Source organism: Microtus oregoni, unplaced genomic scaffold, assembly GCF_018167655.1.
Source record: "Microtus oregoni isolate MIOR12 unplaced genomic scaffold, Mior012 000002F_ref0000024, whole genome shotgun sequence".
In the NCBI taxonomy this organism is placed as follows: domain Eukaryota; kingdom Metazoa; phylum Chordata; class Mammalia; order Rodentia; family Cricetidae; genus Microtus; species Microtus oregoni.
Genome location: NW_024543061.1, coordinates 27,555,835 through 27,577,970, shown reverse-complemented (window position 1 = coordinate 27,577,970; position 22,136 = coordinate 27,555,835). Strand labels below are relative to the sequence as shown.

The following is a 22,136-nucleotide window of genomic DNA, read 5'->3' as shown; positions in this document are numbered from 1 at the left end:
GTACTTGAAAGCTAGAGGCAGGTGGAGCTCTGAGAGTTTGAGGCCAGCCAGGGCAGAACAGTGAGACCTTGTCAATTAAAAAAAAAAAAAGTTGGGGGCTGGAGAGGTGGCTCAGTGGTTAAGAGCACTGGCTGATCTTCCAGAGGTCCTGAGTTCAATTCCCAGTACCCACATGGCAGCTCACAACTGTCTGTAACTCTAGTTCCAGGGCATTTGACTCTCACACCAATGAACATAAAATAATAATAATAAATTAAATTAAAAAATAATTAAAAAAAAAAAAAAGGGCTGGAGAGATGGCTCAGTGGTTAAGAGTATTGCCTGCTCTTCCAAAGGTCTTGAGTTCAATTCCCAGCAACCACATGGTGGCTCACAACCATCTGTAATAAGGTCTGGTGCCCTCTTCTGGCCTGTAGGCATACACATAGATAGAATATTGTATACATAACAAATAAATAAATATTAAAAAAAAAAGTTAATAAAAACATGAGCACACAGTTATACACTAAAAAAGTTTCTCTTTCAGGTCTCAGTGTTATCTAGGTGAATGCACTTGAACTGAGGTTTAAGCAGATAAGCCAAGACAAAATCTTAAGAAAACCATTATATTAAATGCTCAAAATTATTTCTTAAGAAAAGAAGTTTTGAAAGAAACTACCCCTACCGAACAAATGAATATCCTTTATCTGGGAAGACTCGAATTTCCATTATTTGTCCAAATGGAGAAAAAGTCTGACGCATTAGTTGTTCTGTTAGAAAACAAAAACAACACAAGAAAAAGAATTCATAGTATTAAAAAAACCTACAGATATGAAGCTTTTCAGTTTAAGCTAGTTTCATGGTGCCACACAGGCAAACTCCCATACCTGTCAGTCCTGATGTCACTCCTCCACAGTACACAGTGCAGTTGCTGGGGCTAGACTGACTTACAACCTCATCATATGACAGCTGTTTGGTGTTGGCTGGGAAGAGAAAACATTTTCTATCTTCAAATCATTACCCATATTTGGAAGGATTAATTCATGAACTACTCTACTATAATGACAGTTTTCCTCAATCAAAATGCCTATAAAAGACATACTAATTTTTTTTATTATGTATACAATATTCTGTCTGTGTGTATGCCTGCAGGCCAGAAGAGGGCACCAGACCCCATTACAGATGGTTGTGAGCCACCATGTGGTTGCTGGGAATTGAACTCAGGACCTTTGGAAGAGGAGGCAATGCTCTTAACCTCTGAGCCATCTCTCCAGCCCCAACACATACTAATTTTAGTTCAGAATGAAGCCTCCCCCAAGAATGCATAAACACTATCCCATATGCTCTATTTAACAGGAGACTTGACATTAGAGATAATTATTTAAAATCACAAAAATAAAAACTAAGTACATTTTGAACAGTAGTCTTGATCTGCTTCTCATCTATTTCTGCAATAAGTCTCCGGGAACAGCTCTAACATTTAAAATCTAGTGTATTTTCTCTCCACAATTCCACATTGCTTCTCTTCTCCAAAGCACCTACACTCATATGTACTCTTTGGAGCTGGAGGCTTTCGGGTTGCCCAGTTAGTTCTGATTTGTCTTCCACCAAGCCACTGGCCACCCATCTGCTGAATGGCATTTTCTGCATCCTGTTCCGCACATTAGAGACAATAAAGAAGCTGTAATTAGTTGATATTACAAATAATATATAGCAATAAAGAAAATGTGATGCTTTGTACAGATTTTTTAAAAAGGAAAATGCTTCATGGAACATAATACCAATAGCTTTTCAAAATTGCAACATTGTCTTTAAATTCCATTTGCCGGGTAATGGGTTTAGGGAATGCTAAACAGGGGTAAGGCAGCAGTATATATCTCTCACAGTCTTTGGGATAACAGAACAATTACAAATCATTGAAAGTACCTTCACAAAACATTTTGGGCTGCTTTTTTTTTTTTTGGTTGTTAGCATTTTTATTTTGCATTGTTTGAAACACAGTATCAGTATTTTGCCTGTGTCAGGAGCTAAATGACTAAATAAACAAACAATAAAAGAGCTGCTTTCTAGTGAAAGTGCTAATTCTCAGTGAACTAAATACATAGTAGACAAAAAGATTAAAACAACCTGAGTGTTTCTGTCCCACTCTACAGCACTGTGCATGCACTTCTGATTGTGCTCACCCATTTGTTGAAAAAGGAGACAAAGCCATATCCCTTGGACTTTCCCGTAGCCATGTCTTTTACCACGCGGGCATCTCTGAAACAGAAGCCACCGGAAATTGAGTTTTGTAAACTGTCCCGACATAAAATAAGAGTCATATACAATTTATTTTTACACTTTCACTTTCACTAGCAGTAAACCACTAATAAAAATTTACCTTTTATTCTATAAAATGTAATTTATTGGCCAATGAGGGTTAATTTTATAGACATGCAAATCAATGTCTTAAATATAAGTCTATATTATAAAGAATGTTTCCCACTTCAGAATATTTTATGAACATCTAAATATTAAGCATGGTGAAAGCAAATGTTCTCATTAATCACTTAGCAATTACAAGGTTCTTAGGTATAATATAATGTCTTTCTTTAACCATGCAATTTATAATTTGCTATTTGGCACCATATTCTACCTAATCATTCAAAAAATTAAAATACAAAACTGAAAACTAAAAGATCAAAAAACTATATATCCCTTAAGCTAATTTCTTCATTTTCTCAGATGAATATATATCCCATTTCAGGCTAGGGTAAATTTTGAGAACATGACATTTTCAGAAATGCTAAATCATTAAAGAATACTACAAACACATTTTACTTTTAAACTATTTAAGAAAAGATTTTATACTGAATTTCATAACAGCATTCATATTAAGATTGATTGGAAACTATAAGATATGAAACAAAGTTTTAAAAAGTCAGAAAGTAAAAAAGCACGCCAACATTTATCCACTGTGAACCGTAGCTTGTAGTTAGCCAGGGCAATTCTGTCCATTCTTCAGAGACACTCTGCAAAATAACCAGAGCCCTATTATTTGAGATTGAGTAAAACCCAGCCACGATAGCTAAAACTCCATACCTCAAAAACTGGACTCAAACTGTGCTTCACTATTTTAAATTAACCAAACATGTCACAATGCTTGTTCTCTCAAGACACATGAACAAAATATGCATGTTTACAACAAGAACCCAAGTCAGAAAGCCATGCAATTGTAAGTATACACAAGCATATTTTAGATCAGTTTAGAAGTGACTTAGTAAGTGCAATCAAAATGACAGAGATTCTGTGATTAAACTAATATAAGTCACTTCTCAGTAACTATTATCTACATGGCACAGATGCATTTAATTTGGTAGTTGATTTATTTCTATAACAAAATTTGCTATATGACCCTAAACTCAAGTAACAGAAAGGGTTTAAGCTATATAAATTAGGGAATTATTTGCACAATAAATATTTAATAGACTACCATGTACCCCACACCTTCTATAAATCAAGCAGTGTAAACTGCCTACAGAGACATCTATTGTAGAAACCCTCCAATATTCCTACCAGCCTGTCACCTTAAGACAAGAAACAACACAAACAAAAATAGGAATGTGTCCTTTCAATGCCAAATAGTTCTTAAGAAATTTAAGAAAGCTAACTTCCTATATAAGTTAACATTTAAATACACACATTGCCACAACAAAAAGGCCTTACCAAGAAAAAAAATTAACAAATTAATAATTGTAGGCCCATAAGAAAATCCAAATACTGGGGCTGGGGAAATAGCTCAGCAGATAACGTGCTGTCATGCAAATGAAAGGACCCGAGTTCAGATCTCCAGCATATACATGTCACGTCAGTGTGGCAGCACACCTTTAACTCCAGGGCTTGGGAGGCAAAGACAGGGCACACTCAGGATAAGCTAGCTAGACTAGTAGAACTGGTGAGCTCTAGGTTCTAGTGAGAAATTCTGCCTCAGTGTATTAGGAGGAGAGTGATGGAGGAAGGCACTAGATGTCAAACCTGGCCTATATACACATGCACACACATATGTATCCACACACATAAAAGTAAATGCACAAACAAAAAAATCCAGACTAAAAATATGATGTAGTCACATTTAACAAAAAGATAGACTAGTTTATAACTACAAAGTTATGAAACTGTTAAATTTGAAGGTCATTTAACTTTACAGTTTTTTAAACGTGTGTGTGTGTGTGTGTGTGCGCGCGCGCGCGCGCGCGCGTGCGCATAAATGTATGAAAGTCAGAGAACCATTTTCAGGAGTTACCTTTCTTCTTCCACCACGTGGAGTTTTAGGTCATTAGGCCTGATAGCAAGCAACCTTACCTGCTGAACCATTTTATCAGCCCTTCAATAATTATTAAACAATCTTTATCTAAAACTCTAAATAAAATTCTCATTAGAAAAGGTAATTCAACCAAAATTAAAAATCCACCAGAATAGCTACCTACTTCCCTTGTTCATGTAAGGAAAGGTTTTATTCTTTCTTGTGTCTCACAAGTACCAGCCCTGAAATATACTTGACCCCTCCTTCCTTCTACAATGACTTGCACAGAAAGAAGCAAGGATCAGAATGAAATTCTCAAGCCTTCTGTTGTCTTATGACTACTCTGAGGACAGAATGAAACTTACCAAGATTCTCTACACCAAACCAAAAATGCCCAAGATTCTGCAGGAAGGGACTTTTAGAGCTTGACAGAACAAAGTTAAAGTAAGACCTGCCTAGTGTAGACACTTGAAAGCAAATCAACCACTACTGAAATCCTAACAAAGTTTATTAAAAAAACAACCAAGAAATGAAAACCTCATTATTTTCTTAACCAGCTTTCACAAAAGAAACTGTCAAGGGACAGAAGAGTCCACTTACAGCCCAAGTCCTGTCCTACCCTCACGGTCACGCTCACCAACCAACTGCAACGCTCACTGAAAACTCACCATAATGCTATGGGTATCTACTTTCCAGTCTCCTCACCTCCATCTGCTTTCTCTTCAATCAAGCCATAGCTACAACAGAGTCAGAAAGCCTACAACACTTTCCCTGAACTCAACAACTTCTTCTGAATAAATACTGAAATTGCTTGTTATTCTTACTGTAATATGGCATGCTTTTCAGACTTCCAAAGTTCTTCTGTAATAAATAAATATTGACAAAGGGCCTAAAATGCATGGCAACTATCAAATGTAAGTAAGTAAATGTTTCCCCAAATAGTACAAAGTACTATTGCTAAGTTTTAAAGGGGGGGGGGGGATTAAATGTCAAGGAAGTAATATTCAATAACTGTTTTTTTCAATCAAAACTGTTGAGCTGTTGAGGTTTTATTTTATTAAGTTGACATAAATTGCATGTAATCATACACATGCTTGAACAACTCCTTCAATTACAGCACAGCACCTCCAAGTGGTTTGAATGTCTATGACAGCAGCCTGAGGAAGGTGCTGCTAACTGAGCAAGGGTCTAAGATGACCCAAGATCAAGTACTCATTAGTGGGAACACAGCCTGCTGTTAAGACTCTGGGATGATAGCTAAGCAATGGAATATGCTATATTTAAAGGGTTAAAATTAAGGTTCACAGTCACAACAAAGTTATATAATTATGATTACATAAAAATCTCTTCTAGTTAGGTGTTTTATTTATCTTTTGTTACTTACGAAATTCTCCCAAATGGTGCGAAAGCTGCTTTGATGTCTTCAGTTGTGATTTCTGGGCTGAGGTCACCAACAAACACATGGAAGTGATCTTACAAAGGAAGGAGGGAGTGAAGAGAAAAACACAACTTCAGAACTTAAACACTACAACTGATACAAATAAAGAATTCTTAAAATAATGCACAGACTATATATACAATCAAGTATAAAATACTGTCCTCACTATAAAATCCTACCAGTCTTAAATGTAACAACTCAAAGTAACAACACAGGAAAGAGTCTTCTAAAAAGACCAATAGCTCCCAGAAGCTGCCAGGCACTGTCTACTTAAAGTCAATCATTACAAGGGTCTAGGAAACAAACTAATAACATATAAAAACTTTCAGTTCTGCAAAAAAAGTAAGACTTAGTTATCATTCTAATAATAATTATTAACTGTTATTCATTTTATTACTATATCTATGCTTTACAAATTACAATTAAGTAGTGGGAATGCAAGTTACAAAGACTAGATTTGCCTTATTTAAGGCAGCTTACTAAAGCTAGCTACATGAAATACTTGATTTAGTCACTATTTTGTGAAGAACAATCAAAGAAATACCTTGCATTGCAACAGTTTGATGTTAAAGTATTTGACAGTTTTCTCAAAAGCCAACAGTTTTGGTTGCCCAGACATTACACCATTCAGTTTATGTGAGTCCATGTGCAAGTGAACTAAGACTGAAGGCAACAGAATGAAAACAATAATCCCTTCACTTTATATCAGTACCATTAAAAAAAACATTGGAGAGAAATAGCCATCCCATATGTGAAGCTTTGGTTTTTGGTTTTTAAAAACAATTCTCAAAGGAAACATGTGAAAAGTCAAACTTGCTGAAGAACACTTTAAAATGGACACATATATCAACTTTGACAAAGTAGATTTGGAAAGAAAAGTTACCCCTATTTGCAGGCCTTAAGCAACACACTGGGTTGCTCTTCCGGAAACACTGTTTCAGGAGCAACTTGAGCACTTGGAAGATCTGGGTATGAAGCCCAGGTGACCTCAGGAAAGTAAGGTATCTTGCCCTTTAGGTGGTGAAAGTATTTCTAAGGCATCAGCTGCTACCACAGGGGACAGAGAGCTTGAACTAGCAACAAACCGTGGACAAGCCACACTTGGTCAACAATGGGAAGAAGGGGAAAATATTGCCAGAAACAAATAAAAATACTATATCCTTCCACCCCGCTCCCCCCAACCAATATCAAATAAAAAATTTGAGGTGGTTAGTGAATACCCTTTCAAGAGAGTTCATTTTATGTTTAAGAAGATACAATTACCTTGTGAACGCTGTGTGCTGACAACGGTACTACCTGATGACAAAGATTAGATTTGTTCTTAAATTTATTAACACAAACATATTAAATCATATCAGGATAACGATCAAAATATTACTGCAAACATGTATGATGTTATATGCTTTATAATAGAACTATGGGGTATAATACAACAAATGCCCACAGGGCATCAAATGTACTTACTGCTTGTATCTTTCTTTTGACTGCTGGGGGTTGTTGCCCAATTCACTTTGACTTCCTTTAAAAACAAACAAACAAACATAAATAAATAAATAAATAAATGGAATATATTTCATAAAGTTAAAGCTCAAGCTGGACACTGGTGGCACTGGAAACGCACCTTTAATCCCAGCACTCAGGAGGCAGAGGCAAGTGATCTCGAGTTCAAAACCAGCCTGGTCTACAGAGCGAGTTCCAGAACAGTCAGGGCTTCACATAGAAACCCTGTTTTAAAAAACAACAAACAAACAAAAAGCACAAAAACAAAAAAACACAAACCTCAAATTCACATTTTCCTGTGATACAGGAAATCAAGGCAAGTGTAGGGGATGCTTATGCTAATTAGTTTAACATTCATCTTCAGGCCTAGTTTGACAAATTCTAACTAGTAAATACAAATTTTTTCTGTTTGGTTTTGAATTATTTTATGGCATTGGTGTTTTATGGGCATTGGTGCTTTTGCCTCCATGTGTTTCTCTATGAAGGTACTGGAATTCATGGAGGTGCAATAACAGACAGTGGCAAACTGCTATGTGGGTGTTGAAATAGAACCCAGGTCCTCTGGAAGAGCAGTCAGTGCTCTTAACTGCTAAACCATTTCTCCAGACCCTCTTTCTGTTCTTTTTAAAAATTCATTTTATTTATGTGTTACAAGTATTGGATCCCCAATTTGGGGTTTCTCCATTGATGCAATAAGCCAAATAAGATTGAATTAATAAATCCAGATTTAATAAACAGCAAAATAACTTCCAGGTGACTCTCAGAAAGGCAGGAGAGAAATCACTTCACAGGTCTGGTGACCAGGACTTAAATACCCTGTGGGTGTGGTCTTGAGCCACTCCAGGGGAGGAGCTGACCATCCCTGAGGGCAGGGTCTCGAATGGGAGGAGTAAGACCAGAGTGGAGATTACCAACAATGTGTATATGTGTTTTTGCCTTCATTTATGTCTGTGTATATCTGTGACTAGTACCAGATAAACACACCTGTAGAGAAGTCAAAGAGGCAAAGAATCCCCTGGAACTAGAGTGAGCTTTCGTGTGGGTGCTGGGAATAAAATCCAGATCCTCTGGAAGAGCAGCAGGTGTTCTTTCTATTGAGCTCTCTCAACAACCTCTCAACACATTAACGTTTTTCATCTTTTTTTTTTTTTTAATGGTTCTGAGGATTGAACCTGGAGACTCACAACTGGTAGCTACATTTTTGGTTCAGCCCCTCTCTACATTTTACTCTATAGCCTAGGCAAGTCTTAAACTTAATTCTCTTGCCTTAGCATCCAGGTCCTGCTAATATAGATATGTTTGGCAAATGCTAATCTTTTCATATTTTTGCTAATGTTCAAATAACTTTAAAAAAAAACTTTTGGTTCTACTTTATCTTTTTTCTTTTCCCTTCTTTTTTTTTTTTTTTTTTTTGTGGGGATAGGGTCTGATTATGTAGCTTTGGCTGCCCTGGAAGTCACTATGTAGACCAGGCTAGCCTCCAGCTCAATTGAGATCAACCTGCCTCTGCCTCTGTAATGCTGAGAATGCTGAGATTAAAGGCATATACCACTATGCTTGGCTTTTCTATTTTTTTACTATTTTTATTTTTTGTTTTTTTGAGACAGGGTTTTTCTTTGTAGTCCTGGAACTTGCTCTGTAGGACAGGACTGGAATTTAGATCTACCTGCTCTGCCTCCTGAGTGCTGAGATTAAAAGTAAGGGCCACACGGCCTGACCACATTTCTTTTTAAAATCAAAGATACCCATACGTGCCTCTCTACCTGTATTCCATATTACTGTTATGTTTCATCCAAATTTGAATAGTTCCATAACCATTTAGGTTTATCATGTACACAGCACCATTGAGAAAAGGAGCTAACACAGGCCTCTGGTCTCTAGAAGCTTTACCCTATTCATTCATTCATTCAAGACTATTGTAGCACTGGCTAACCTGGAACCTGCTGTGTAGATCAGGCTGGCCTTGAACTCATAGAGATCTGCCTGCCTTTGCTTCCTGAGTGCTGGGTTTAAAAGTATGTGTCAAAATGATCAGCTCCTTTTTTTTTTTAATTTAAATTTATTCACATATGGGTGTTTTGACTGAATGTACATTTGTTTTTTGTTTTTTTTGTTTTTTTTGTTTTTTTTTTTTTGAGACAGGGTTTCTCTGTGGCTTTGGAGCCTGTCCTGGAACTCGCTCTGTAGACCAGGCTGGTACTGAATGTACATTTGTGTATCATGTGTGTGCAGAATCCTTAGAAGCAAGAAGAAAACATCAGTCCCCTAGGATTGGAATTGCAGATGACTGTGAGCCACCATGTAGAAGAATAATCAGTGCTCTTAATACTTAGCCATTTCTTTAGCCCCATCCTACCTTTTATTTTTTTTATTTTTTTTTATTGGTTTTTTCGAGACAGGGTTTCTCTGTAGCTTTGGAGCCTGTCCTGGAACTAGCTCTTGTAGACCAGGCTGGTCTCGAACTCACAGAGATTCGCCTGCCTCTGCCTCCCGAGTGCTGGGATTAAAGGCGTGCACCACCACCGCCCAGCTCCATCCTACCTTTTAAATACAAATACAAATAACTTCCCAGCACTCGGGAGGCAGAGGCAGGCGGATCTCTGTGAGTTCGAGACCAGCCTGGTCTACAGAGCTAGTTCCAGGACAGGCTCCAAAGCCACAGAGAAACCCTGTCTCGAAAAAAAACAAAACAAAAAAACAAAAAAAAAAAATAAAAAAATAACTGACCCTTTGCAATAAAGAGATATAATGGTTCTAAAACATTATAATAAGAAATAAGCTAAAATCTAACTTAAAACTTTCTCTTTCAAGAACTGGAATGTAGCTCTGTTGTAGAGTGCTGGTCAAAGTCCCGGCTCCGTCCCAAGCACTGCATAACAATGGATGTGGTGGAACATGCTTTTGCTCCCACCTAGGAGGATGAGAAGGAAAATGCTTTTCCAGAGAAAGTCACCTTCTGTAATTATGACTGCTTACCTTACCCATTATCTTCCGCCCATTCATAGCAGCCAGCGCTGCAGCTGCATGACGATGCTCGTGGAACTCCACAAAACAGTATGGGTCATTTCCTGCTGTCTGTTGGAAAAAAAAAAAAAGAAGTCAATTTTAAACCTCTTTCATTAAAAAAAAAATCCCCTCTTAAATTTAATACAGAATTACAGTTACCAGGTTATGGAGACTGACTCACTCATCCTACAAGTAAATTTTCAGATAAAAAGGCAAATACTTAGTATAATTTTCCTGCGGCTTCCCTTTTGTTTCTATTTGTAGTGCTATGAATCAAACCTAGAGCCTTATACACCCTACCTAATGCTCTACCATTAACCACACTGCTACCCAGTGTATTACTTTTTATTGTTACAAACTTTACATCTTACTGCTTCCAATTTGTGGAACAACAGAACATTTTAACTAAGCTCCTTCAGCCTGTTCTTAAACTAGACTCTAGACACCAAGCAGGCTCTGATAATATTTACAACGGGTCTTAGAAAGTGGACTTCTGATACAAGTTCTCTGTCTGTTGCAAAGAATTATAAATTTCTTCCCTTGGGGGCTGGACAGTTGGCACAGAGGTTAAAGCACTTGTTGCTCTTGCAGAGACCCAGGTTTGTTTTCCAGCATCACATAGTAGCTCACAACTATCCATGAACTCCAATTTCAGGGGATCTAATACTGTTTTCTACCTCCATGGGCACCAGGTATGCAAAATATTCATTATATGAAATAAAAATTTTAAATCTGAGAAAAAAATATCTGTCTATTCCAGTACCAGGAATGCTGAGGACATCCTGGTGAGTCCAAAGACAGCTGGGGATACTTATACTCAGTAAGACTCTCAAAAGACAAAAAGGAAACACCTCTTCTTTTCTGCTGGTAGCTGGGATACAATAAATCTGGATTGTTTCTTTTCCCCTAGTGCTGTAGCCCAAAACCCAGGACCTCGTGCCTGCTAAGGAAGCACTCTATCACCAAGCAAACTTCTGGCCCAAAGCACGATGTGGTTTGTTTATTTATTGACTCTTTTTCTATGGAGCCCTGGCTGGTTTGGAACTTATTATGTAGACTAGAGCAACCTCCAAATTGCAGTGATCCTCCTGCCTCTATCTCTTGAGTTCTGAGATTACAGGCATGCACTATCACACCTGGCTTCAAAATGTTTTATGATAAATTAATAAAGTACAGAAATAAACCTAATTAGTCTGAGCTTATCAGTGTGGAATACTAAATGACTTTATAATTAATTCAATTCTTTCTATGGTTTTCTAGGAATTACTAAAGAAAACTGGTTCAAAATTTCAGAGCACAGAGATAAATATAAAATTCAATAAAAACTCTTATTCTACAATAACTGAGATTCTGAGGGGAGTGGTAGCACATATATATCTCTATCACTCAGGAGGCTGAGGCAGAACATTTCAAGTTTCAAGTCAGTCTGAATTACATCAACCCTGCCTCAAAAACAAACAAACAAAACAATGAAATAATTGCCAGGTTGTGGAGACACATTGTAATATTAGCATTTGAGAAGCTAAGGCAGGTAGACTGCAATCATCCTAGCTCAAGAATAGCAAGTTCTAGGTCATCTTAAATTACACTGTAAGATCCTATCTACTGTGCATGCATGAAGAACTATGAAAGTTGACATCTGGCCTCTACATACATGTACACATAAATGTATATTCATTCACCTGTACACATAAACAATGAACTATTTTAAAAACTAGAAACTATTCATTGTTAACACCAACCATATGAGTAAGTTTGATGTATTTTCTATACATTACAGTCTGATAGACATGCAAGAAAACCTTTAAAAATGAAGCTAAAAATTCTTTTCATTACATATTTATTTTTTTACATTATATTAAAGGTCTACCTCAATTCCCATTCTAATAACTGCGCTTGTAGATAATTCAACCGACACCACATGTAAAACAATTCTGCTCCTTCAATAGCTCTTAGAAGAGCACATACACACTATCCTTTCTAAGCATTAGTTCAATATTCTTCCTTCACTTAGCAAAAGAATTAAATTTGACTGCCCACTAAACAGGTTAATTACAAATTCACCACGATCTTTTGAACTTGGACATTAAAGAAGAAGGTTTGAAGTGATGATGGCTTTCATGTTTAAGAACACTGACTGAGTGAAGTACCCTTACATCCATAATCATTTTGCAGTTTTTACAAGGTCCGATCTGGCTAAAGAGCTGGAGGATGAGAGCTTCAGTCACATCTCTGGAAAGGTTACCGACATATCTGGAACAGAGAGGGAAACAATTTACCATTTTAGATTTATGTTTTGAGCATGATGGGCTCATTCTTATAATTCAAACCTGCACAGGTTCAAGGCCAGCCTAGTCTACATGCTGAGTTTTAGGTCAACTAGGGTTACAGAGTGAGCTCCTGCCTTGGGGGTAGGGTAGAGTGGATTTCTTTATATTTCTAAAGCTGCTTGTTGAAAATAATTTTGGGAGCAGTCACAGGCATACTTATGACTCTTCCAAGACAAAATAAGCACCTCTACATGCCCACAAAATGTAAATTTAGTTTCTTTTTTCTACTGTTCAGCACAGAGCCAACTGTGACTATAAGGACACTGGGCATGAGGGCAAAAGGAGGCGCACTGAGAAACAGCATCTACATAGTGAGTAGAGAAGGTGCACTTGGAAAGAGAAGACCATACATCCCATGGCATTTTTCCAGTGCTGATGCTGTGCTTACTATTCCAAAAATAAGGATGACAAGAGAAAAGGGAGCCATTTCCCCTGCCTTCTGAGCAGGAGCTCAGAACAGTCAGGGTAAGCAAGCTTTATGGATGGAGGGGCCACTTCTTTACGGAGAATGCTTGTTAAATAAGTACACAGGAAGTTTTAACAATGAGGATCAAAACTGGCATAGAGGGGGCTGGAGAGGTGGCTCAGAGGTTAAGAGCACTGGCTGCTCCTCCAGAGGTCCTGAGTTCAATTCCCAGCAACCACATGGTGGTTCATAACCACTATAATAAGATATGGTGCTCTTTTCTGACTTGCAGGGATAAATGCAGACAGAACACTGTATACATAATAAAATAATAAATAAATAATTTAAAAAAACTGGCATAGAGGGCCTGAAGAGATAGCTCCAAGGTTAAGAGCACTGACTGCTCTTCCAGAGGTCCTGAGTTCAATTCCCAGCACCCACATGGTGGCTCACAGCCATCTGTAATGAGAGCAGATGCCCTTTTCTGGTGTGCAGGCATACATGCAGACAGAACAATGTATACATAGTAAATAAATAAATCTTTAAAAAAAAACTGTCATGGAATTAGACATTGACGGTATGCCAATGTCAGCAAATACATAACTTAGCAAATTGCAAAAAGGTAAAGAACCTGACTTCAAAGAGAAAGCCTTGGCTGATACCATTATGACTTCTCAGCAAGAAACTATATAAAATACAAACTAGACAGTACCACTTACGAAGGACTCATGTCATAAAAGTATAACCTAGTCCATAAACTTTCTTTTCTGTGAGACAGGATCTCACTATGAACTCCAGAGCAGCCTAGAACTTGCAATTTTCCTGCCTCTACCTCCCAAACCCTAGATTACTGGCATGTACCACCAGGCCTGACTTATCAAGCTTAAAACTGAATTGAAGGTTACAGAATACTAGACATAAAAAAAAAAACCCAAATAAACAAATTCAGATGTCAACCATTCTCTAAAACCTGGCTCCTTTAAAAGAGGTAGCTCTGCAGCAGAGGACTAGCAGAGCAAGTAATAGTAGTAGTTCAGTAAGGGAGAGGGCCTGGGCTCATCTCCAGCACAAGCCAAACAAACACTGGCCTTTTTTAAATTTTGAGACAGGATCTCGTGTAGTTCACAGCAGAGGAAACCTTGAACTTCTGATCCCAAGTGCTGACCACACTTGGTTTTCTAAGGGGATCAGACCTGGGGTTTTGCATATGCCAAGCAAGCACTCTTCCAGCTAAATGACATCACATGTCCAAAGCCACCCCCTTTATATTTTAATTATTTTTATTTTGTGTGCACTGGTTTTTTGCCTGCATGTGTGTCTGTGAGAGGGTGTTCGATCCTAGAATTACAGACAGTCGTGAGCTCCCATGTGGGTCCTAGGAATTGAACCTGGGTCCTCTAGAAGAGTAGTCAGTGCTCTTAACAGCTGAGCCATCTCTCCAAGCCATCCAAAGCCACTCTTTAAAAAGACATTTTGGGGGGGGGGGGGGAGATGGCTCAGTGGTTAAGCACAATGCCCTTCCAGAAGACCCAGGTTCAATTCCCAGCACCCACATGGCAGCTCACAACTGTCTGTATACTCCAGTTTTAAGGGACCTAACATCCTTATACAGACATACATGCAGGCAAAAAACAATGCACACAAAATAAAAACAAAACCTTCTTTTAAAAAGTTTAAAATTAAAATTGGATAAAAGAATGAGAAATCCTTCCTGGACTCTAGATAGGGCAAAACAGCTCGTCTTTGCTGTACACTAATTAACAAACAGAGGAGGGAAGACAGAAAGTCACTGGTAAAATGCTATCTTAGTAATTACTACAGGCAAAATGCACCCACAGAAGCTAAAATTAGTTGGTGAAATGTAAGGAAAAAGAGATACTGGCACAGCCTCACGGTAGCTTCCTCTAAAATATTATTACTGACACTTTTGCCATTAGACCAGTCTTCTGATCTAAAAGTGTACCTTAACTCTCTAACCTTATGAACTCCCGTTAAACAACAAGCCATAATGAATACCCCTCAAAAGTATCAAGTCATGTAAGAAATCCTCCCAGACTGAAGGGAAGATACAGTGTCCACTGGACAAAATGTGGACAGTGGTCACTGGAAATAATGTGGCATCTTGGACAGGATCCTGGGACAGAAATGGTTCGGGGTGGGGGAGGAATAAGAAGATGGTTGAAGTCTGAAATTAACAGTATTTTACCTGTTTCAATTTATTTTTCTAACTGTACTATGATTATGTATGATGCTACTATAAGGGGAAGCTGCGTGAACACTGAAAATTCCCTAGCATCTCAGCAAATTTTGTGCCTTCAAGAAATTCCAGGGGGCTGGAGAGATGGCTCAGTGGTTAAGAGCATTGCCTGCTCTTCCAAAGGTCCTGAGTTCAATTCCCAGCAACCACATGGTGGCTCACAACCATCTGTAATGAGGTCTGGCGCCCTCTTCTGGCCTTCAGGCATACAGACAGAATATTGTATACATAATAAATAAATAAATAAATAAATAAATAAATAAATAAAAAGAAATTCCAGGGCTGGAAATGGTACTGCCCGCCTGTTATTCCAGCACGTGGGAGGCAACAGCAAGAAAACCATGTTTGAGGCACATGGTAAAATCCCATCTCAAAATTAATCAATAAATAAACACGAGCCGGGCGGTGGTGGTGCACACCTTTAATCCCAGCACTCAAGAGGCAGAGGCAGGTGGATCTTCTGTGAGTTTGAGACCAGCCTGGTCTACAAGAGCTAGTTCCAGGACAGGCTCCAAAGCGACAGAGAAACGCTGTCTCGAAAAACCAAATAAATAAATAACAAGAATAAATAAACATGGAAATAATATAAAGCAAGCAAAAGCAAATTCCTAGGATTGCAAATCAGTATAAATTAAATACTGCTTTTTGAAACTGAGTTCTAGCACCTGCTTTGCTGCCACTGGAGCAGTGACAGGACAGTACTTAGAGGACAGCACCTTACTCTACCACCTCCAGAGGACCGCACCTTACTCTACCACCTCCAGAGGACAGCACCTTACTCTACCACCTCCAGAGGACAGCACCTTACTCTACCACCTCCAGAGGACAGCACCTTACTCTACCACCTCCACTTTGCAATATGCTAAAGATTTCCTCATGGAAATGATGCACTCATTAGTATTTTGTAGAGATAGTAGAGTTTGTTGTTATTTTGACCATTTCTCACTTTGTTGTCTAACCTAAGCTGCTTCAAACTCACAATCCTCTCCCATCTTGGCTTCCCAAGTAGCTGAAACTACAAGTTTGTATCACTATGCTCCTGAGAAATCTTCTGAAAGATATCAACTTAGTTTGAAGATAGTAATACGAATAGTTAAGAGCACTGGCTACTTTCTCTTCCAGAGGAGTAGGGTTTGGATCCCAGCACCCACAAGGAGGCTCACAACTGTCCACAACTCCAGGCTTTGTGAATCTGATGCCCTCTTCTGGACTTTCTCATACTGCACACACATGGTCCATAGACATTCTTGCAGGCAACACCCACCCACCCACACCTACACAAACAGAATAAACTCACTGAAGAAGAGATATTGCCTAGACAGATGTGGTAGCTCATGCCTGTTAACATGGCATTCAGGAAGCTGAGGTAGGATTGCTGTGAGTTCAAAGTCAGTCTGGGCTACAAAGCGAAATCTTGGCCGGGCGGTGGTGGCGCACTCCTTTAATCCCAGCACTCAGGAGGCAGAGGCAGGCGAATCTCTGGGAGTTCGAGGCCAGCCTGGTCTACAAGAGCTAGTTCCGGGACAGGAACCAAAGCTACAGAAAAACCCTGTCTCGAAAAAAAAAACAAAAAACAAAACAAAACAAAAAAAAATCTTGTCTAAAAAATATATTTGAAATGAGAAATATTATTTGTTCTGTCTTTACATTTATTTGTGTAAAGTGTCTTTTCTTGGTCTCTGACCTTCAGAGGCCTCCATCAATTAACCCACACACAGGTGCTTACATTTATGATCTTAACCTTCAGCACAATTACAAAGAACCTACATAAATAACCTTTTCATTATCAAGGAAATTAAGCTAGGGGGTTGGGGATGCAGCTCAGTTGGTAGAATGCTTGCCTAACAGACACATAATCCTGGATTCAATCCTACTGTACAATAAACCAACCATCTACCAACATGTTTGTATTCACAGCTTTTGGAAGACAGGGGCAGAAAGATCAGAAATCCCTTGTCTATGTAATTTGAAGTCAGTTTAGGATACACAAGATATTCCTTCAGAGAGGGTGGAAGAGGGAGGAGCCAGAGAGCTAGCTAGATATATTGGTATGGTTGAGGTGTTCAAAGCAAGTCTGGGACAAATAGAGAAACACTGTCTCAAATGTGGGGACAGATAAAGCAACAAAATCAAAGGGCAAATAACATAAGGAGTGAACTATTATCTCAGTAAATAGACTAATGTTGCGCTCGAGATTTTATATAGAGCTGTTTCAAGTCTATTAGCTAAATAATACTAGCTCTCAACAGAAAGTGCAGGCTAATGTGAAACCTTCCCATGCTGGAGTAAAAAAGTAGTAAGTTCTCTGTACTTTGCCAAAGTTTATCTTTTGTTTGGGTTTTTTTTAATATTTATTTATTTATTATGTATACAATATTCTGTCTGTGTGTGTCTGCAGACCAGAAGAGGGCAGCAGACCTCGTTACAGATGGTTGTGAGCCACCATGTGGTTGCCGGGAATTGAACTCATGACCTTTGGAAGAGCAGGCAATGCTCTTAACCACTGAGCCATTTCTCCAGCCCTTTTGTTTGGTTTTTTGTCTTTTTTTTTAAAAGATAGGGTCATGAAAAAAAAAAACCTGGGTGGTGGTGGCACACGTCTTTAATCCCAGCACTGGAGGTGAAGGCGGCAGGCAGATCTCTGTCAGTTCAGGGCCAGCCCGGTCTACAGAGTGAGTTCCAGGACAGGTTTCAGAGCTACAGAGAATCCCTGTCTTGAAAAACCAAAAAGATCGGGTTATATGTGGATTACGGTGTCTTCAAGCTCCTTAATCCTCCTTCCTTGTCTTCTGTGTGTTAGTTTATAGGTAAGCCCTACCATACCTGGACTTATAGTTTATATCCATTTTTAGTTTTACTTAAAATGTTTCTTTAGGTCAGGTGTGACAGCACAGACTACAATCCTAACACTATGGAGGTAGAAGCAAGAGAACCAACAGTGAGAAAAGCTAATTTGGAATACAGGGTGTTTCAGGCCAGGCTGGGCTACTTAGTAAGACCCTGACACAACAAAGAAGCAAAGCCTAAAGAAAATGTATTTGGTGGCAAGCAACAACCTGACCCCAGTGGAAGATGTGGTGGCAGTGTCCTTCCAAGGATGGAATGGGACAGACTATGATTTGATTCTAAATGTGGGCTAAAAGTTGTCTCTCTTTCAAATTATTTTCTAAGCTAAATTCCATACTCTTCCTGCAGAAAGTTATATATGTGCATAGATGTATATATTATGCATTATACACAAATATGACATATATGACCGGCACATATAACAGGGTTTCTGTATATAGAACTGGCTGTCCTGGAACTCGATATGTTGACCAAGCTGGCCTCAAACTCAGAGACCCATCTGCCTCTGCTTTCTGAGTGCTGGGATTGAAAGCGTGTGCCATTATATTTGATTCCAATATATTTTAAATAAATTCCTCATGCATTTATACTACCCAGGTTTTTTGTTTTTCCTTGTGACTTGTATTTACTATCCTGACACTAAACATTGTACAGGAACAGTTACAAGCCAGGGTTCTTTGTCATCATATCTGTGAGACTATTGAACCCAGGGCTTTTGCCATCCCCAGCCCTTTAAAACTGCTTTCATAACTGTGACATAGAGTCTTGTTAAGTTGCCCATGTAGGCCTTGAACTTGCAATCCTCCTGACTCATTTGCCAGAGTAGCCGGGATCAGAGGCTGTACCTCCAGGCCTGGCTCTAAGCACTTCAAACGCCACATTGGCATTTACTGGAACCATTTCTGAATCATGTGCCAATTTTGTACAGAACTATAAAGTCAAGTCAGGTGTGGAAAAAGTTAATCAGTAAAGTCAGTGAAATGAAAATTGCCATCTTTGGGGAAGCGGGAGGAGAGGAGGAAGTGGGGCTGAGATAGGTATGCAAAATGAGAAAAGATCGTTTTAAAAATTTAATAAAAAACGCCATCTTCAGACTGTTGTACTTCTATAGCAAAATATCAAAATATGCGATGCTGGGTAATATCCAAAGGCTAGTTTGGCTTACGTTTCTGCTGGCTGGCATTTCTGAAACTCCCTGGCTGCATAACGTGTTCAAGTAGAAAGATATATATATATATATATATACAGACAGACAGAAATATAGAAACAGTCCAGTACCTTGATTGGTTTTGCTGGTAACAACTGTCTTGTAAGAACTACATTCACCTAACAACTGTCTTGTAAGAACTACATTCACCCTTTCCCAAGATGGTGGCCCTAAGACTTTACAGCCTTTTTTAAGACTCACTTCTTGGCCGGGCAGTGGTGGCGCACGTCTTTAATCCCAGCACTCGGGAGGCAGAGGCAGGCGGATCTCTGTGAGTTCGAGACCAGCCTGGTCTACAAGAGCTAGTTTCAGGACAGGCTCCAAAACCACAGAGAAACCCTGTCTCGAAAAACCAAAAAAAAAAAAAAAAAAAAAAAAGACTCACTTCTTTTATTTTTTGAAAGAGGATTTTGCTAGATAGTCCAAACTAATCTAGAACTCCTAACCCTTCCTTCCTCCACCTCAAATTCTAGGGTTACACACATATATAGAACCTACCTCTAAAAGGGTCTACCACCCCCTAAGATGTTAATACAAGGGTCTAAGCATCCAGGGCATGAACTTTTTGGAAGGAAAAAAACTCACGCCCATACATCCCGTCTTCTTTGGTAGTTGTAAATAAACAATATATTAATTAAGATTGTCCTGAGGCGAGGATGTCTCCAAGCCGGGAAAGTAGGCACTACTGGAACACCTGGATTTGAGTGATCAATACACACACATGCACACTCACTCCCATGCCAGTGCATGAATGTTAACCTCAAGGTGAAAGCATATTATGGTTACCTACAAGAACGCCCTTGTTCTTATATAGTATTTAAGTCCTAAAAAAAAAAGCATCTGAACCGACACGAACACTTCAGTTAAAAAAACAGAAAGAATAAAACAAAACAAAAACATAGCTGGCTAGGGTATGGTAGCACACACCAGTTGTTCTAGAACTTCAAAGCCAGTGTGAGCTACACAAAGACCTACCGTGAGAAACCAAACCAAGGAGTAAGCAAGATGGCTCAGTGAGTTAAGGCACTAGACCTTGACCACCTGAGTCTGATCCCTCAGACCCACATGATGAATAGACCCAACAGTGTGTTTTGACCCCCCCCCACATACCAAGCCATGTGCATGTGTGCTTGCATATGTACGCGCGTGCACACAAATAAACAAGTAAATAAATAAATAAATGAAACAAAGGTGATCTAAAAATTTACAAACCAACCAACCAACCCAAGAAACCCATATGGAAACAAATACTGTACACTGGCTAAATGGTAGTTAACTGGTAATTCCACCAGGAAGGCAATGAATCATCAGCATACCATTTGTTACTTTTCTGTAGGTTTTCAAAGTGACTATCGCCTAAAAAGTGAGATTTGATTGACAGGGCATCAGTACTACTAGTGACAACATAACAGCTCCTGTCAGAACAGTTTTATTAAATTCAATTTACCAGGATTTAAGTTAGGATGTGCTAAGCAAGCAGTTTAACACTGAGCTATATCCCCCGAGGAATATAGATTTTTGAAACGGATAACTAAGTTTTCCAATAGCTGTAAGAACCAGGTATAGCGTAGGAATACTCCTGTAATCCCACATCTGGGAGGCAGAGGTAGAAAGAACCAGCTACACGAGAGCCTGTCTCAATACTCCCCACTCCTATATAAATCAAATAGTTATAAAAATGGAATCCAAAACTATTGAAATATTAATTTTTATTAATATAGCTCTAGGCAGTTAACTTATAAAGAACATTAGACTGGGTTTGTTTTTAGCCACATCATATTAAAATGTGTGCTATTTTATAAAGAGAAAAGTTGAAAATTTCAGGGAAAAACATAGGTAGATTTTTAAACTAATGAGAAATTCTTTACAAGCTGAGATTTAAAAAAGGAAGTATTAGTTAACTACTGTCTAGAACTCTGCCCTGAATGTTTCAAGGATTCTATAAATGTCCTAATGAGGGGCTGGGAGATGACTCAAAGGTGTACAGCACTTATTGCTCTTGTAGAGGACATCGGTTCAATTCTCACAATGTGGCTCACAACTATCTGTAATTCCAGATCTAGAGGATCCAATGTCCTCTTCTGAACTCTGCAAACATCAGGTCCCCTTGCGGTGCTCATACATACACACAAGCAAACATTCATACATGTAAATAAATCAAAAAACGTGTTAAGGAGATCATCGATTCCCTCTCCAAGACCTGTTTTTTTTTTTTAATTTTATTATTTCTTTGTGACTTCCATAGAACTTTATTTTGCGACAAAATATCATGTAGCCAAGGCTGGACTTGAACCCTTGACCTTCCCCAGTCTACCTCTGACTGTGCTATCATGCCTGGTTATTTATTCTGTTTATCCCTGGCTGTGCTGGAACTGGCTTTGTAGACCAGGCTCACCTTTAACCTAGAGATAGCCTTCTTAGTGCTAAGGTGTGAGTCACCACACCCAGTGAAAATCTAATCCTTAATTAAGAATAAACAAGCACAAGGCCAGGCCAAGAGTCATAGTTTCAAAAAAAATAAAAATAAAAAAAGGAGGGGAAAAGAAATACAACCCAATCCAAAAGAGAAAAGAGATGCTAGTTCATACAAATTATCAAGTCACACTGTCTGGAGAGAAGTGGAGTGGAGGAAAATCACAAATACACAGGGTGGCAGAAAGGCCGTTTAGCATTCTGTAATTATTTAGCTGCAGGCTATTAGTTCAGCCGTAAAAATTAGAGCCCTACAAATTTAGTAGCCATATGGCCACACAGTAACCACACAGCTATCTGAAAAGAGTACTTACTTCTCTCTGACAGTAAACCACATGAAAGATGTTAGGTGGATCTGAGGAAATCCTATCAACTAGGACTAGGTTTTTCTAGCTTAGTCCACAGTTTTTAA

At 38.7% G+C, this 22,136-nt stretch overlaps 1 protein-coding gene across 6 annotated transcripts in view; it reads right to left on the bottom strand.

Moving 5' to 3' along the window:
* Positions 1-22,136, bottom strand: part of Tia1 (TIA1 cytotoxic granule associated RNA binding protein) — a 40,701-nt gene that overhangs the window by 14,957 nt on the left and 3,608 nt on the right. For 4 of the 6 annotated variants that reach the window (XR_005972486.1, XR_005972489.1, XR_005972491.1 and 1 more), the window contains exons 2-10: positions 12,362-12,458; positions 10,176-10,274; positions 7,164-7,218; positions 6,963-6,995; positions 5,646-5,733; positions 2,163-2,238; positions 1,522-1,630; positions 867-962; positions 665-749 (exon numbers count right to left, since the gene is read on the bottom strand). Coding sequence is in view for 3 of the 6 variants with exons in the window: in XM_041633521.1 (XP_041489455.1) it covers positions 665-749; positions 867-962; positions 1,522-1,630; positions 2,163-2,238; positions 5,646-5,733; positions 6,963-6,995; positions 7,164-7,218; positions 10,176-10,274; positions 12,362-12,458 (738 nt within the window). In the remaining 3 variants the exon portion in view is untranslated. Of the gene's footprint in view, positions 1-664; positions 750-866; positions 963-1,521; positions 1,631-2,162; positions 2,239-5,645; positions 5,734-6,243; positions 6,930-6,962; positions 6,996-7,163; positions 7,219-10,175; positions 10,275-12,361; positions 12,459-22,136 lie in introns of those variants that run through there. The other 2 variants (XM_041633532.1, XM_041633544.1) reach the window with 2 other exon arrangements.